This window comes from Nannobrachium achirus (genome assembly GCF_963921795.1).
Source record: "Nannobrachium achirus genome assembly, chromosome: 20".
Classification (NCBI taxonomy): Eukaryota; Metazoa; Chordata; class Actinopteri; order Myctophiformes; family Myctophidae; genus Nannobrachium; species Nannobrachium achirus.
The window spans coordinates 6827936-6844093 of NC_137827.1; the positions used below are offsets into that span (position 1 = coordinate 6827936).

The following is a 16158-nucleotide window of genomic DNA, read 5'->3' on the forward strand; positions in this document are numbered from 1 at the left end:
GGAGATACCGGTACACAAAATGCTTTTTCTACAAAGCTAATTAAAAAAAAACAATCCATAAAACTGCACGTTGTGAATAACATTTCCAAACCTACCATTTTATCTTTGAAGTACTTGAGGTCGTATCTGTTTAGCGTGAACCATCTCTGTTTCCAGCTCTGTAATAATATGTACAGTATACGTCATAGTTTAATGTACAGTACATACTGATTTGAACGTTGTACATATCATACACATTCTAAACATACATGTTATGAATAAAGCCCAGTACAGTACATTCTTTGTCATATTTTGAACAGTATACTGTTCAATAGTGCTTCGTTTGGATTACTTTCGGTGGGATCGCTGCTTCAACAACAACACATTCAGTGTTGATTTTGTCGACTAAAACTATGACGAGAAATGCTTGTCGACGGCGTTTTTTTCACTGACGAAAACGAAATAAAAACTAAGCTGTGATGACTAAAACTAAGACTAAATATATTGACAATTTCGTCAACAAAATAAAAACTAGACTAAAACGTTAGGGAGGGGCTAGTGGAGAAGAGAGTCATTTTATGTTTGGTTGCTCACAGGTGTTGTGTGCTGAAAATAGCAGATCTACAAGCTCACAACGCGCTGCGACGCGTTGTGAGCTTGTAGATCGCCTATTTTCAGCACACAACCAAGTGTAAAATCAGTCATTACGATGCCTACCAAAATACATTTAGTTGACTAAATCAACTGTAGATTTAGTCGCCTAAAATCTTATGATATTTAGTTGACTAAAACTAGACTAAAACTAATACTTTTTCAGGTGACTAAATTATGACTAAAACTAAATGACATTTTATTCAAAAGACTATGACTAAAACTAAATCAAAATTTGCTGTCAAAAACAACACTGAACACATTTCTCCTCTGAGATCAAGTTGTATTGTATACAACACCTCCCTTTAAACCTGTTTGCTCTGTGTCTCATTGTTGGGCTGAGGAAACCAGCGGTGGGGATTCCTCACTCATAGAAACTACAGACTTTCTCTTCCTGGACAGTCTGCATGCTTTAAAACCCTGTAAGGCCCAGCGTTGCTTTTTAAATATTTTTAATCATTTTTTAATAAAAATGTTTTAATTAGTTTTCCTGTTCTTTTTTCACATCAACATCACCATTAAATCCTATTGTTTAGTATTACAATGCCATTGGCCACGATATTTGCATATAAATACCCCCCACAGAGACTGACATTCACACCTTCCAGCGTCTGGACGAACAACATCTCACTTTTTAACTGAATCTATTCCTCACTAAAACATATTAAGTAAAATGCCTGTAATATTTTTTTTCGTGATCATTAGAATGTCTAGAAGATGTACATGTGTTATTATTGTGATAAAAATGCAAATTAGAACATGATTTATGGCTATAAAACCTTACAAAAACATTATTATTTTTTTTTTTTAGTAGACAGGTTTCTGAACTGAGTAGACAGGTTTCTGAACTGAGTAGACAGGTTTCTGAACTGTCCACAGCCCTCCTCTGAGACACAGAGCGAGTAGACAGAAATGGTGGTATCTTACAATGAGTTCAATTATATGAAGATAAGGTTGAAAATGGGTGAACTGCTTAGTAATTCCTCCATCATGATTGAGCCAGTGATCTTCCAGTACAACCTACCTTCACTACAGCTCCTTGTTTGACCAGATAGCCCTCCTTTGTGCCCAGCTGTGGAAACAATATACAATGACACGTTATCTCAATACCTGAACAGTATGAACACACATGTTCACTACATGTTAGCTCCATATGAACACAAATGTTTACTAGATTTTCCCCAAAGTCGGGAACCAATATATTACCAGTAAGACGTCCTAATCGGGAGATAGGTCGCATACACAAACTTTAGAAGGCAATCATAGCCAATCAGGAGGGAATATGGGAAATGGGACTGATCCATGTTGATGACATGACGTTAGAGATGCTGTGTACCGCTTTGCGTGATTTCGGCCTGATGGTGGCCCTAGAAGAGGGCCATGTGAGAAATGAGGGGTGGAGGTTGTGATTTGCCATCCAAGGAGTGAGTGTGCAAAGTTAGGCATGGATAGAGGCAACGGTGGCAGAGATATGAGTAAGGCAAAACTGTGAAGTGACGGACAGACTGACAGACTGATGGACTGACAGCCGGTGGAGGTTTTGATAGTAACTGCTACCTGACGGTCGCAACCATATTATAATATGGAATATGCGTGTGTGCGTGCGTGCGTGCGTGTGTGCCTTACAGAAGGAGCGCTGGCCACCAGGTCACTGTTGGTGCGTCCTGTCTGGATAGCAGTGTGCGTGTGTGTGTGTGTGTGTGCGTGCCTTACAGAGGGAGCGCTGGCCACCAGGTCACTGTAGGTGCGTCCTGTCTGTATGGTGTGTGTGTGTGTGCGTGCCTTACAGAGGGAGCGCTGGCCACCAGGTCACTGCAGGTGCGTCCTGTCTGGATAGCAGTGTGAACTCTGACAGACTCATAGATGGACGGTTCCTCCACGTCCCTGGGATAGGGACAGCTGAGGACCAGGAGGGTTCCTACAGGACAGGACGGGAAGGACGGGACATACCAATGACTTTGCTGCAAACTAATCAATCTAAGCCGGTGGTTTAAACTATTAAACTAACCACTTGAACCCTAGCATCTTGATTCTCGGCTTGTCATAATATCTTCAAGCTCACAACATGAGCAACACAAACTTGTAGAACCGGCTGTTGTCAGCAAAGAGATTTGGTGTCTGATGGTGTTGTACTAGCCTCGCGTTGCTCAGACTAATTCACACTGCGTGTGGCAGAGGGTGACGATGAGTCGGTCTGGCTGTTGTTGTACCACATACCTGTGTCACTGCCCACTAGAGGCTGGTTGGTGTTGTTGTTGTACCACATACCTGTGTCACTGCCCACTAGAGGCTGGTTGTACCACATACCTGTGTCACTGCCCACTAGAGGCTGGTTGTACCACATACCTGTGTCACTGCCCAATAGAGGCTGGTTGGTGTTGTTGTTGTACCACATACCTGTGTCACTGCCCACTAGAGGCTGGTTGTACCACATACCTGTGTCACTGCCCAATAGAGGCTGGTTGGTGTTGTTGTTGTACCACATACCTGTGTCACTGCCCACTAGAGGCTGGTTGTACCACATACCTGTGTCACTGCCCAATAGAGGCTGGTTGGTGTTGTTGTTGTACCACATACCTGTGTCACTGCCCACTAGAGGCTGGTTGTTGTACCACATACCTGTGTCACTGCCCACTAGAGGCTGGTTGTACCACATACCTGTGTCACTGCCCACTAGAGGCTGGTTGGTGTTGTTGTTGTACCACATACCTGTGTCACTGCCCACTAGAGGCTGGTTGTTGTACCACATACCTGTGTCACTGCCCACTAGAGGCTGGTTGTACCACATACCTGTGTCACTGCCCACTAGAGGCTGGTTGTTGTACCACATACCTGTGTCACTGCCCACTAGAGGCTGGTTGTTGTACCACATACCTGTGTCACTGCCCACTAGAGGCTGGTTGGTGTTGTTGTTGTACCACATACCTGTGTCGCTGCCCAATAGAGGCTGGTTGGCGAAGTGGTTGACAAACTCCTGCAGGGACGCAAACTGGTTGAAACCAAACACATAGACGTTGTCCCTTCTGTTCACGTGGAAATGCTTCACAGAGTCCTTGGCCCTGCACGGTACGAGATGACAACGACCACACGTCACAGAGCTGAACCTATTGTTTTGTGATAAAGTAGCGCTTTACAATTTTGAAATCCAATGTGAAAAATAACATTTTATTCACTAAAGAGGTTAACCGCTTGAACCCCAGCATACCTATTCTGGGGTGGGGGAGTGGGGTAAATAGAATAGCAGATGTATAGGCTCAAAAGGCATCACAACGAGACACTTAATTGTACTGTCCATGTACTGTCGAGTCCGTACCTCACAGAGAGAGCGAAGCAGCCTGGGCCTTCATTACTGTTCCTCAGCAGATAGCTGCCATCACCACCGTTAGACAGGAGCAGAGCCTCCGTTGCATGACGAGATAGATCATAATGATACCACCTGTTAATGAAGTAACAGATCATAATGATACCACCTGTTAATGAAGTAACAGATCATAATGATACCACCTGTTAATGAAGTAACAGATCATAATGATACCACCTGTTAATGAAATAACAGATCATAATGATACCACCTGTTAACGAGACAGATCATAATGATACCACCTGTTAATGAAGTAACAGATCATAATGATACCACCTGTTAACGAGACAGATCATAATGATACCACCTGTTAATGAAGTAACAGATCATAATGATACCACCTGTTAACGAGACAGATCATAATGATACCACCTGTTAACGAGACAGATCATAATGATACCACCTGTTAACGAGACAGATCATAATGATACCACCTGTTAACGAGACAGATCATAATGATACCACCTGTTAACGAGACAGATCATAATGATACCACCTGTTAATGAAATAACAGATCATAATGATACCACCTGTTAATGAATGAATGATACCATCTATTAATGAAATAACAGATCATAATGATACCACCTGTTAATGAAATAACAGATCATAATGATACCACCTGTTAATGAAATAACAGATCATAATGATACCACCTGTTAATGAAATAACAGATCATAATGATACCACCTGTTAATGAGACAGATCATAATGATACCACCTGTTAATGAAATAACAGATCATAATGATACCACCTGTTAATGAAATAACAGATCATAATGATACCACCTGTTAATGAGACAGATCATAATGATACCACCTGTTAATGAAATAACAGATCATAATGATACCACCTGTTAATGAAATAACAGATCATAATGATACCACCTGTTAATGAAATAACAGATCATAATGATACCACCTGTTAATGAAATAACAGGTCATAATGATACCACCTGTTAATGAAGTAACAGATCATAATGATACCACCTGTTAATGAAATAACAGATCATAATGATACCACCTGTTAATGAAGTAACAGATCATAATGATACTACCTGTTAATGAATGATAGGTTAAAATGTTACCATCTATTAATGAAATGACAGATCATAATGATACCACCTGTTAATGAATGAATGATAAAATTAAAATTAGGGCTGGGACTTTAACTGATTAATTGCGATTAATTAATTACAGAAAATTAACGCGATTAAAAAAATTAACGCATTTTAATCGCACTTAGTTTTTGCACCACAGAACCTTCAGTTTCGGGCATACCGATCATAGCGATGCACCAACCAAGAAGAGACAACAAACGCAAAGGGAGAAGTAGCTGATCCGAGCGCTTTGCTTGGCCCAGTGGATGCGAAATTTAGATTGAAAAAACTCACTCGTTGATTCCCTCGTACAACAAAATGTGTTTTACTTTAAAAAAATGCTTCTCAGGTCAAATATCGATGTGCGATTAAAATGAGATTAATTAATCACAGAGCCTGTAATTAATTAGATTAATTGTTTTAATCGCATCCCAGCCCTAGTTAAAATGTTACCCTCTATTAATGAAATGATTGGTTAACATTACACCATCTGAAGATTCACATGATACCATCTAATAAAAGCTTTCACTTGAACACAGATGCAGTAAACAGGATCTGAAAGCACATTTTAAATTTAGATAAGCACACCTGTTCACCCACATCACTGATTTTTCCAATGTTTCTTTTTTTCATGTCAAGGATCGCCAACTTGACATTAATTTTCATCTTTTATGGATTGCGGGCCAGGGGGCCCCCATAACAGAAAATGTTACAATATATATTTTGCTGGGGACCCCCTGGAACCCCCTCAAAGACCCCTGGGACTCCCTGGATCCCACTTGGAGATTGTACACTGCCATTAATGGGAGACCTTGAAATGTGAAAGTTTGAGAAACACTGCACTATAGCAATGATTAGATACTATTAGAATACAAAGCTTTAACTCTTTAACAAAAAGCTTTGTTTTCACGCATCAAAAAAACAACCCTCAAATCTAAACAGCTATAGGGAGTGAAAAAAGCCTCGTCAGGATTTTGCAAACTGTTCTGCAAATGTTGCCATGTGAAAGCATGTCACAATCAACCCAGCGAGGGCGCTGTGGTCAGCCACAGTTACACACAGTACAGTACACAGCAGTTACAGTAGGAAGCACATTGATACGTGCCTTTTAACACGATCCACACAAAGCACAATAAGATTCTGATTGTTCCATATGACAGTCTAATACAGTGGTTATCAAAGTGGATTCTAGGGACTTTGTGGGTTCCTTGGGAAAACCCACAAAGTGGGGGTCTAAATTGAACCATACAAAGTCTGTAACTCTGACAGTGTACAAATGGAACCAAATGAACCCTAACGGGTCCATTTGGTTCCATGTGTACACTGTCAGAGTTAAGGGGAGAGAGTTAACTGGTCTAAAGGCCCATTCCCACTGGGCCAGATAACAGATATCTGGAGATATTTCTCCAGATATTTTTCCATGCAAAGTGGATGGTAGATACAGATAAAAAAAAAGTCTACCACAGATATTTGCCACAGATACTTTTATCTGTGGCAAATATTTTTTTTATCTGTATCTACCATCCACTTTGCATGGAAAGATATCTGGAGAAATATCTCCAGATATCTTTTATCTGGCCCAGTGGGAATGGGCCTTAATAGTTATCTTACCCCAGAGTCTCCAGTTCATCGCTGATCTCATCAGAGGAATCGCTCTTATCGCTGTAGTAACTCATGGTCCGTACGTCGCTAGACTGAACAACAGCAGACTGGAGCTGAGCGGACAGGCAGCTGTATGCAAGAGGAGGAAATACAAACCAGGGACGTGCAGAGGATGTTAGAGAGGCAGGGGCTGACTTATCTAAAAGGTCCTTTTGGTGACAATATCGAAAACAGCAGACCCCCAAGCTCACAACGCGTCGTGCTGCGACACGCTGTGAGCTTGGAGGTCGACTATTTTCAGTAGCCTACATCAGTAGCCTAAAAAGGCAATACTGGAGATGTGGCATACAGCATGGATTTCTACACAGAGAGGGCAATTCTTTCAACTTAAGATGCTGTATTCAAGTTCAGGAGAGTTTGGACAAAGACAATTCTCTTGAATGCTGCCTTCAGGTATGGCATGGAAAGAGGGGGCATTTGCATTTCTTTTTTTACCATAGTAAAAACTGCATTCATGGTCTGAAGGCACTTTTTACAGACGGATAAAAGGGCAGGGGCTCAAGCCCCCTTTGATGTGTGTGCATGCAGGGAAAATGGGAAATACAAACCAAAGTGTCGCACACGCACACGCACACGCACACACACACACACGCACAAGCCTTGCAATATTTACTTGTTCATTTAGTGGTGCCAACACAAGATCTCAAATTACATTTATTGCAAAGTCAGATAAAGTCAGAATTAAGGAAGGAATTATAAATCATGTTTCAATCATTCATGTTCAGTCCATTATAAATAACAATAATACTAAACATACATCACATCTCATCTTGACTGTTGACTGCAGTTTTAAAGGAATGTGTATAATGGTTTACATGGTCCATGGAATGAGTGAAGGCTGCTGTAGCCTCCTAAACCACCAACATCCGTAATCCAGGAAATGAGAATGCGTTTTCCAGAAGTGGGCGGTTGGTTCATCAGTGTTGATTTTGTCGACTAAAACTATGGCGAAATAAAAGCTATGCTATGATGACTAAAACTAAGACTACGTTTACTGGCAATTTCATCAACAAGTGGAGAAGAGATCCAGTAGAACTAAAAGACAAGTCATTTTATGTTTGCTCTGAAAATAGCAGATCTACAATCTCACAAACCGTTGTGAGCTTGTAGATCTGCTATTTTCAGCATGCAACCAAGTGTAAAATTAGGCATTACAATAAAGAAGAAAAAAATCATTTTAGTTGACAAAATCAGATTCAGTCGATTAAAAGCTTACGATATTCAGTCGACTAAAACATGACTACATTTATCATCATAGTCTTTTGAATTTTATTCAAAAGACTAGGGCTAAAACTATATCAAAATGTGCCGTTAAAATCAACACTATGAAAATCCAGGTGTGTGAATATGGTACGTTTTTACGGTAGATGCTTCCCTATGAGTAACCTGTGTGGAACTGGTAGGATATCCATCACTGTCGGGCAGAAACTTCGTATCTCCAAGTTTCAAATTTGTAAATTTTTTTGCAAAGTAAAGCCCTGCTTCATCACACAAGGCTGTCGCACAAAAGTAGTTTAAATCATTTTAAAAATGATAAATACAAAACAAACGGTTTTGGACACACAAGGTTTCCACCCGATAACGACGATATGTGTCCTCATTTAACCTGAGGCACATTCTACAAATGACTTCTAAATCAGTATTTTATCAAGAGGAGTTTAATCACAGGAATGTGTCAAAAACAAACTAGCCTCAGAAACCCAGGCTTCATTCGGCGATCGGAAAGAAAATGAAGCCTGGGCGATCGCGTTATGATCACTGTTGGAGGAAGTGTAGAATTTCCCTAACCAATCAGAGTGCAGAGAACGTCACACCGAATGTGTTGACGTCATGACGCACCAGCGTTCTCTGCGCTGAGCAGAGCAGCAGAGGGGGGAGGGGGGAGGAGAACACATGCTATTGGTCGGAGACTTGCGGTGAGACACGAACTGGTCCGTGTTAGCCTAGTGTGAAAACAAACAAAACTAAAAAAAAAAAAACTCCTCCTTTAAGGCCACAGGCCCCCATAACTCTGAGAGTGTGCAAATGGTACCATTTGGTATCATTTGCACTCTCTCAGAATTACAGAGATGTGAGGGTTCATTTTGGTACCATTTGCACTCTCTCAAGAGTTACAGACATCGAAGGGTCCATTTGGTTTCTAACTATCAATCCTATAAGCTGGAAACCCCTCAAGGACCCTTGTGGGGGTCCCCGGAACTCGTGTTTCCCAAGTTTCCCTACATTTTATTTTAATTATTATTAATTGAAAACATTTTCAATAAACATTCCCAAAAAAAGCTAAAGATTTTGTGAATTAAAAAAACTATTTCATTTTTTTCCATTAATTTCATGGAGAAATAAAAATAAAAATAAAACGACAACAGCTTTTAAAGCAGGTAATAAAAAATAAAAAGAACAATCAAACAAATAAACAGTAATCTACGGTATACCTAATGTAACAGCACTTTTGAATTGAAATAACAACCTTAAATCAAGAAAATAATACATTTTGACATTTTGTTCATAAAAGCTCCACCACTGAAGACCATGCGTGCTCAGGTGTGATAAACCCGTGCCATGCTTGCATAGACCCGTGTTGTTCAGGAGAATGCAGTGCACAAATTCAACACAAGAAGAAATGCACTGTTGAAAGCCTCCACACTTAGAAGGGCTTTCTAAAGACGCTACTCAGCGTAGCACTTAATTTACAACAATATCATATTTATATCATATCATATTTTAGATAGTCATTAGAGAAAAGAAAGGATGAGTGTTCAAATGTTTTCATTTACTGCTTTCTATTGTTTTAGCCATTTTTTAGCCATTTTAACAATGTTGATTTCAGTGGTTGGGGGCATGCGTACAAGTGTACAAGCAATCTTTCATGGGAAGATGTGAGTTATATGGGGGCTAGTAATTTTACTGTAAATAGTAATAAATAAATCACTGTCTTGTTGTGTCTAAAAAGACATATTTAGCCACTTGTACGCAGGCCCCCACCCACTGAAATCAAAATGGCTAAAACCATAGAAAGCAGTAAATGAAAGCAAGTGGTTAAAGAATGAAAGAAGGCCTCATACTGTAGCAACACAGCTGACAGCTTTACAAATTAAGGCGATAATCGTTTGAGTTTCCGTTCCTGAATTAGTGAGTCTCAGCATTCCTTCGGTTTCAACAATAGTTTAGACACTTAAAGACGCTCAGCGTGGCACTCATATCCGTCTGATATTAATTACATAACGAGGGTTCTGTATTATTATATTATTGCCCCTTGCCCACTTACACTTAAAACATAATTATGTCGAAATTTGACCTAGTATCTTTCACGCAAATCTTCATCTGCAGCTCAAGTAGGAACGAAAGCATCAGATTTACGTAACGTGTGACGGCGCTAGAAAGTGAAGAGTTAAAACCTGAAACCTGTGAGAAAAGTCATATTTTGCGCCAGAGATTTGAGAAAAGGAGCAAGCAAAACAGTAAAAACAGCATTTAACAAGTTACATTTCTTGGAAATTGATCGGAAAGTCCAAAAGAATGGAACTGCTATCTATTTGCGTACAGAATGAAATAACATCCATGGCTACTACATTACAATCTTCCGCCTCGTATTTCATACTCAATATCTTGTATAGAATGCTCAAGACTGCAATAACATTTTTATTGCATGTTCTGCTTTAGACATCTGTCATAATATCTGCAACAATCACGTCATGTGAGAAGTTCTGGGAACTTCTGCATAAAGGAGTTGGATGTGTGTACAGTATGTCTGTCCACCGCCTAAGCTGGATATTTTATATCCAGCTACAGTATAATATGTTATGGATGCCATGTGGGGAAAGGGGATTTTGTCTGTTGTTTTGTCACTCTGCCTGCACATTTGGCCACAAGGGGGTGCTGAAACACCACACATGGCTCAACTGTGCACAGGTAGTCATGCTAATCAGTCAGTGGATTAATTCTGGTCAAGCCAAGTATTACAATGTTGTCACTGTCGGGCAGAAACCTTGAATCCCCATATTTACATTTTATTTCCTTTGTAATGTAATAGCCTACAAGTGACGCATTGTGAGCTTGTAGATCGATCGTGGGTTCTATATTGTACCAATGAAAAACATTAACAATAACTTGTGACTAAAATAATATCTACATTGTTGTATTCATTGGAACGCAGGTTCTTTTTTTACATTTCTGGAAAATAAAGGTTTTGGGTGTTCGTTTCCGTCCCACAGCAACTAAATACCGTACTAATTTCCCGTACTATGAATAGGGCTGTCACAATTATTACATAATCGTCTAATCGTGATCATTTGACATAATCGTGATTATTTTTCATAATCGTCATAATCGTTTCCATGTAAAAAATAGTGGAAATAGCAGATCTACAAGCTCACAACGCGTCGCGGTGCGACGCGTTGTGAGCTTGTAGATCGGCTATTTCCACTATCAATGTTCTTTTTTAAGTATAAAGTTGTCAAATATGTCAGTAATCTCTTTGTATATTTAGGTTATGTGTCATATCTACCATTATGCAACTTCAAAGCCTAAAAGCCAAACAGAAATGTAATTATCAACGACAAAACCACAATTAAATCGCTAATCGGCAATTATTTGAATGACAATTAATCGTCATGTAAAATGTCATATCGTGACAGCCCTAACTATGAATGGCTGGGATTTGATCTGTGATGGGGCTTCAGGAGGGGGGACGGCACATCTCATCACTGCACAGACAGACAGACAGACAGACAGACAGACAGACCAAAATGTCTGCTTGTCATTTCCATCAGTGGCCTCGTTCATTGATTGATTGATCGATTCATCCAATCAATTCATCACGTCAGCCACTTCCCAGACGCTCACTTGACCCTTGACCTTCAGGTCCATTGCTTTCGGACCCTTCTTACGGGTCCATTTGGTTCCATGTGTTCACTCTCAAAGTTACAAACCTTCAAGGGTCCTCCATTTGGTTCCATTTCTCAAGAGTTTTAGACTGTTACGGGTCAATTTGTATTTGAGTTACATCCCTAAAAGGGTACATTCTGACACCCCCGATGGTCCCCCGGGACCCCCTATATTGAGGAACAGTAGAGGTCTTTTATTAACCCATTCACGTTCCCAACGTTCATCGGAAGCGACACGGTCGCGCAAACAAAGCACAAATTAGCCTCAAGTCTTCCTGGGTGCGAGCGGAGTTGTGCCAGCGACTGATGGGAGCTGTTGGGAGTCGGGACCCCCCCCTGGACGGGACCCCCCCTGGACGGGACAATAAGGGAGGTTGGTTTCAGGAGAGCACAGAGCCAGCTCCGGCGGCCTCTCTTTGGGGGGGGTCCTGGATGTTGCGGTGGTGGTGGTGGGGGGCTCTGGAGTGGGCCTGGTTCCAGCGCTGCATCCTGCGGGCGTACTTGGCGGGGTCGGTCATGGAGCGCTCCTTCAGGAAGGCTCGGGTCACAGCACTGGGACACACGCTGTTGAGGACGGAGCGGAACACCACCCTGCATGGAAATACACACACACACAGAGAGAGAGAGAGAGAGAGAGAGAGAGAGAGAGAGAGAGAGAGAGAGAGAGAGAGAGAGAGAGAGAGAGAGAGAGAGAGAGAGAGAGAGAGAGGTGTTTAGACAGTAAAGACAGTAGTACAGCACACATACAGGTAAATCTGGTCAAACAGCCCTTTCAGGTCTGTGCTTACGGTCACATGATGCACCGTTGGAACACTGAGCTACAATCACAGAGACACTGAGCAGACAGGAAGTGTTCTGGAAACCAAGGGGAAGTTGAGGCAACCATAACAATAACATTACATCTCTATAACTAACTGTAGAAGCCTGTGTCTGGCAGTGTGTCCCAACATACAGTAAATACATTTGCGTGCAGGGGGCGGAGCGTCCAGGTAAGCTGGGTAAGCGTCCGCTTACGGGCCCGCGAACCACGGGATTGGCGGCAGCGGTTGGGGGGGCCTGATCATTGTGGCTTGGTTACCGGCCCGGTAACGACTTGTTCCGCCAGTGTTTGCGTGTGTGTGTGTGTGTGCATGCGCTCGCACACACGTGTGTGTGTGACAACCTCAGAAACGATAATCACGCATGCGTATATGCATGTGTGTCTACCTGAACACTGGCGCTGATGTTCCTTGGTGTGTGTACTGTGTGTGTGTGTGTGTGTGTGTGTGTGTGTGTGTGTGTGTGTGTGTGTGTGTGTGTGTGTGTGTGTGTGTGTGTGTGTGTGTGTGTGTGCCCCTAGGCAGCAGTTTTAAAAAGGAACACCTGCTCATAACACTTCACACCAAGGTTTGTCTCAGTTCAGTTGCTTCTCTTCCAACCACAGTAGGTTTTACATTTAGATCAGCTGCTTTCAGTGAAGGTTCCCCTCCAGAATAGGGACGTAGGGTTCAAGAGCAGGGGTCATCAACATGTCCTTACACGGACAAATGTGTCCGTGGCAAGACTTGTTTTCGTCCCACGGAAAATTCTATATTTTCTTTTTTACACACCATTATTATTCTCTTTCCTATATTACCTATTACTTAATGTCAAGCATCCAGGTTTTCTTCAGCATATATATGACACTTATTTACTATGACTCTATGGCACATTAGGAGTCCACTAGTACTAGTGGTTCTCAAATGTTTTATTTGCAAGGACCCCCAGTTGTGCCATTCTCCTAAAACCCCTCCAGAAGTGCTATTCTCCTTTTTTTTTCTTTTTTTTTTACATTATTTTGTACTTAGTTGTGCACCAGTGTCATGCATCCAAACTAGCACATCTACAAGCTCACAATGTATCACATATGTTCAGTGGTTCTCAACCTTTTCAGGCCGCAACCCCCAAAATAATCATATTTTAACTGGGGACCCCTTCACCCTGACGAGCACTAGGAGTTGAGGCATTACATTTTGTATAACACAGTTCTATTGTGAAAATAGCAGATCTACATGCTCACAATGCCTCGTATGAGCATGTCGATGGGATATTCTCACAATTTCTGCCTCTAATATTTGACAATTTGGCCAATGTTGGCCAAACATTGTCCAATTTGTCATTTTAGAGGTATTAAAACGTCCTTAAATTGTCACTTTAGAAATGTGAGTATACCCTCTAGTCTATACACTTAAACGTTGTTGGTTTGTTTACAGTTGAGTGAGAAAACAATGTTGCACATTAAAGCAATCATCTGGGGACCCCCAAAATAATTTGAGGACCCACAGGTTGAGAACCACTGACGTGTGTGTGTGTGTGTGTGTGTGTACCTTGGTAACAGTGCTGACAGTAGTGAGGACCACCACCATCCAGAAGAGGAGGTGTATATCTACCTTGGTAACAGTGCTATGACAGTAGTGAGGACCACCACCATCCAGAAGAGGAGGTGTATATCTACCTTGGTAACAGTGCTATGACAGTAGTGAGGACCACCACCATCCAGAAGAGGAGGTGTATATCTACCTTGGTAACAGTGCTATGACAGTAGTGAGGACCACCACCATCCAGAAGAGGAGGTGTATATCTACCTTGGTAACAGTGCTATGACCGTGGTGAGGACCACCACCATCCAGAAGAGGAGGTGTATATCTACCTTGGTAACAGTGCTATGACAGTAGTGAGGACCACCACCATCCAGAAGAGGAGGTGTATATCTACCTTGGTAACAGTGCTATGACAGTAGTGAGGACCACCACCATCCAGAAGAGGAGGTGTATATCTACCTTGGTAACAGTGCTATGACCGTGGTGAGGACCACCACCATCCAGAAGAGGAGGTGTATATCTACCTTGGTAACAGTGCTATGACGGTGGTGAGGACCACCACCATCCAGAAGAGGAGGTGTATATCTACCTTGGTAACAGTGCTATGACAGTAGTGAGGACCACCACCATCCAGAAGAGGAGGTGTATATCTACCTTGGTAACAGTGCTATGACAGTAGTGAGGACCACCACCATCCAGAAGAGGAGGTGTATATCTACCTTGGTAACAGTGCTATGACAGTAGTGAGGACCACCACCATCCAGAAGAGGAGGTGTATATCTACCTTGGTAACAGTGCTATGACCGTGGTGAGGACCACCACCATCCAGAAGAGGAGGTGTATATCTACCTTGGTAACAGTGCTATGACTGTGGTGAGGACCACCACCATCCAGAAGAGGAGGTGTATATCTACCTTGGTAACAGTGCTATGACAGTAGTGATATATCTACCTTGGTAACAGTGCTATGACAGTAGTGTATATCTACCTTGGTAACAGTGCTATGACAGTAGTGTATATCTACCTTGGTAACAGTGCTATGACAGTAGTGAGGACCACCACCATCCAGAAGAGGAGGTGTATATCTACCTTGGTAACAGTGCTATGACCGTGGTGAGGACCACCACCATCCAGAAGAGGGGCTGCCCCAGCTGCAGGGTCTCCACTCCCAGAGGGTTGGTGGGGGGGCTGCAGCTCACACAGCACAGGCTGAAGACCACCACGAACACAAAGTACAGCCCCCCACTGCCTAGAAGCACCGACACATGGATCCACGTCTGGAACGCACGCACACACACACACACGCACGCACGCACAGACACACAGACACACACACACGCACGCACGCACGCACGCACGCACGCACGCACGCACGCACACGCGCGCGCGCGCGCACGCACACACACACACACACACGCAAAAACAATTATTAATCATTAATTGTGGGCTCGCCTATAAGGCGAGCACACTTTAGATATTGTCATTATTGTGGGCTCGCCAGTACCTGGCGAGCACACTTTAGATATTGTCATTATTTATCTATCAGGCAGGCAGTCATATCAAGTATCAAAAAACTTCGGTTCCTTTCTACTCCTACATACTTAGTGAGAAAATGAAAATAAAAACATCAATGTGTTCAGTTTACAGTGGCGAAGTGTGCTATTACTTTTTACAGCAATCGGCCAAATGGTGGCGCTGTAGGAAGCCTTCGAAAGTGCGAACTTTGAACAGGTATAGCTCATGCTGTGTTATACATACAGCCATGAAACCTGTATACACTTATGCGTCTCCTCATGCCGAACAACTTTTACCCTCTAACTTTTGACCTCTGACCTTTAGGTCTCCCACAATTCGGAATTATATGAAAAACAGTAAAAATCTATCTCCTCCTGGGATTTTCGCGATACGCGCATGAAACTTTTTTCACATGAACTTTGGACCAATACGGTCAAACTAATCTCGGCGGATTTCTTTTAAAGTGAAATATAATTTTTTAATAGTTCAATCAATATTGCGTTTTTATGCAAATTATTCTTCGGCCTCTAAATCATACATGCAAAGTTACACGTTCATGGCATTTGGCAAAGATGTGGAGGGTTAGTCAAAGTATCACTGAAACCAATTTTATTCCAATCGGCCAAAGGGGGGCGCTATACGAAGCGTCTGAAAATTCAAACTTCAAAC

The 16158-nt window shown here is 42.1% G+C and overlaps 2 protein-coding genes across 2 annotated transcripts in view; both read right to left on the reverse strand.

Moving 5' to 3' along the window:
- Positions 1-6767, reverse strand: part of dapp1 (dual adaptor of phosphotyrosine and 3-phosphoinositides) — a gene marked incomplete at its 5' end in the record, with an annotated part of 13584 nt that extends 6817 nt beyond the window's left edge. The window contains 6 exons of the mRNA XM_080750308.1: positions 96-158; positions 1655-1702; positions 2418-2548; positions 3556-3689; positions 3944-4066; positions 6703-6767. Of these exons, the coding sequence (XP_080606434.1) occupies positions 96-158; positions 1655-1702; positions 2418-2548; positions 3556-3689; positions 3944-4066; positions 6703-6767 (564 nt within the window). The remainder of the gene's footprint in view (positions 1-95; positions 159-1654; positions 1703-2417; positions 2549-3555; positions 3690-3943; positions 4067-6702) is intronic.
- A 4425-nt stretch (positions 6768-11192) lies between these two features.
- atp10d (ATPase phospholipid transporting 10D) overlaps positions 11193-16158 on the reverse strand; it is a 133197-nt gene continuing 128231 nt past the window's right edge. Inside the window, exons 26-27 of the mRNA XM_080751388.1 lie at positions 15064-15251; positions 11193-12227 (exon numbers count right to left, since the gene is read on the reverse strand). Of these exons, the coding sequence (XP_080607514.1) occupies positions 12017-12227; positions 15064-15251 (399 nt within the window). The 3' untranslated portion in view covers positions 11193-12016. The remainder of the gene's footprint in view (positions 12228-15063; positions 15252-16158) is intronic.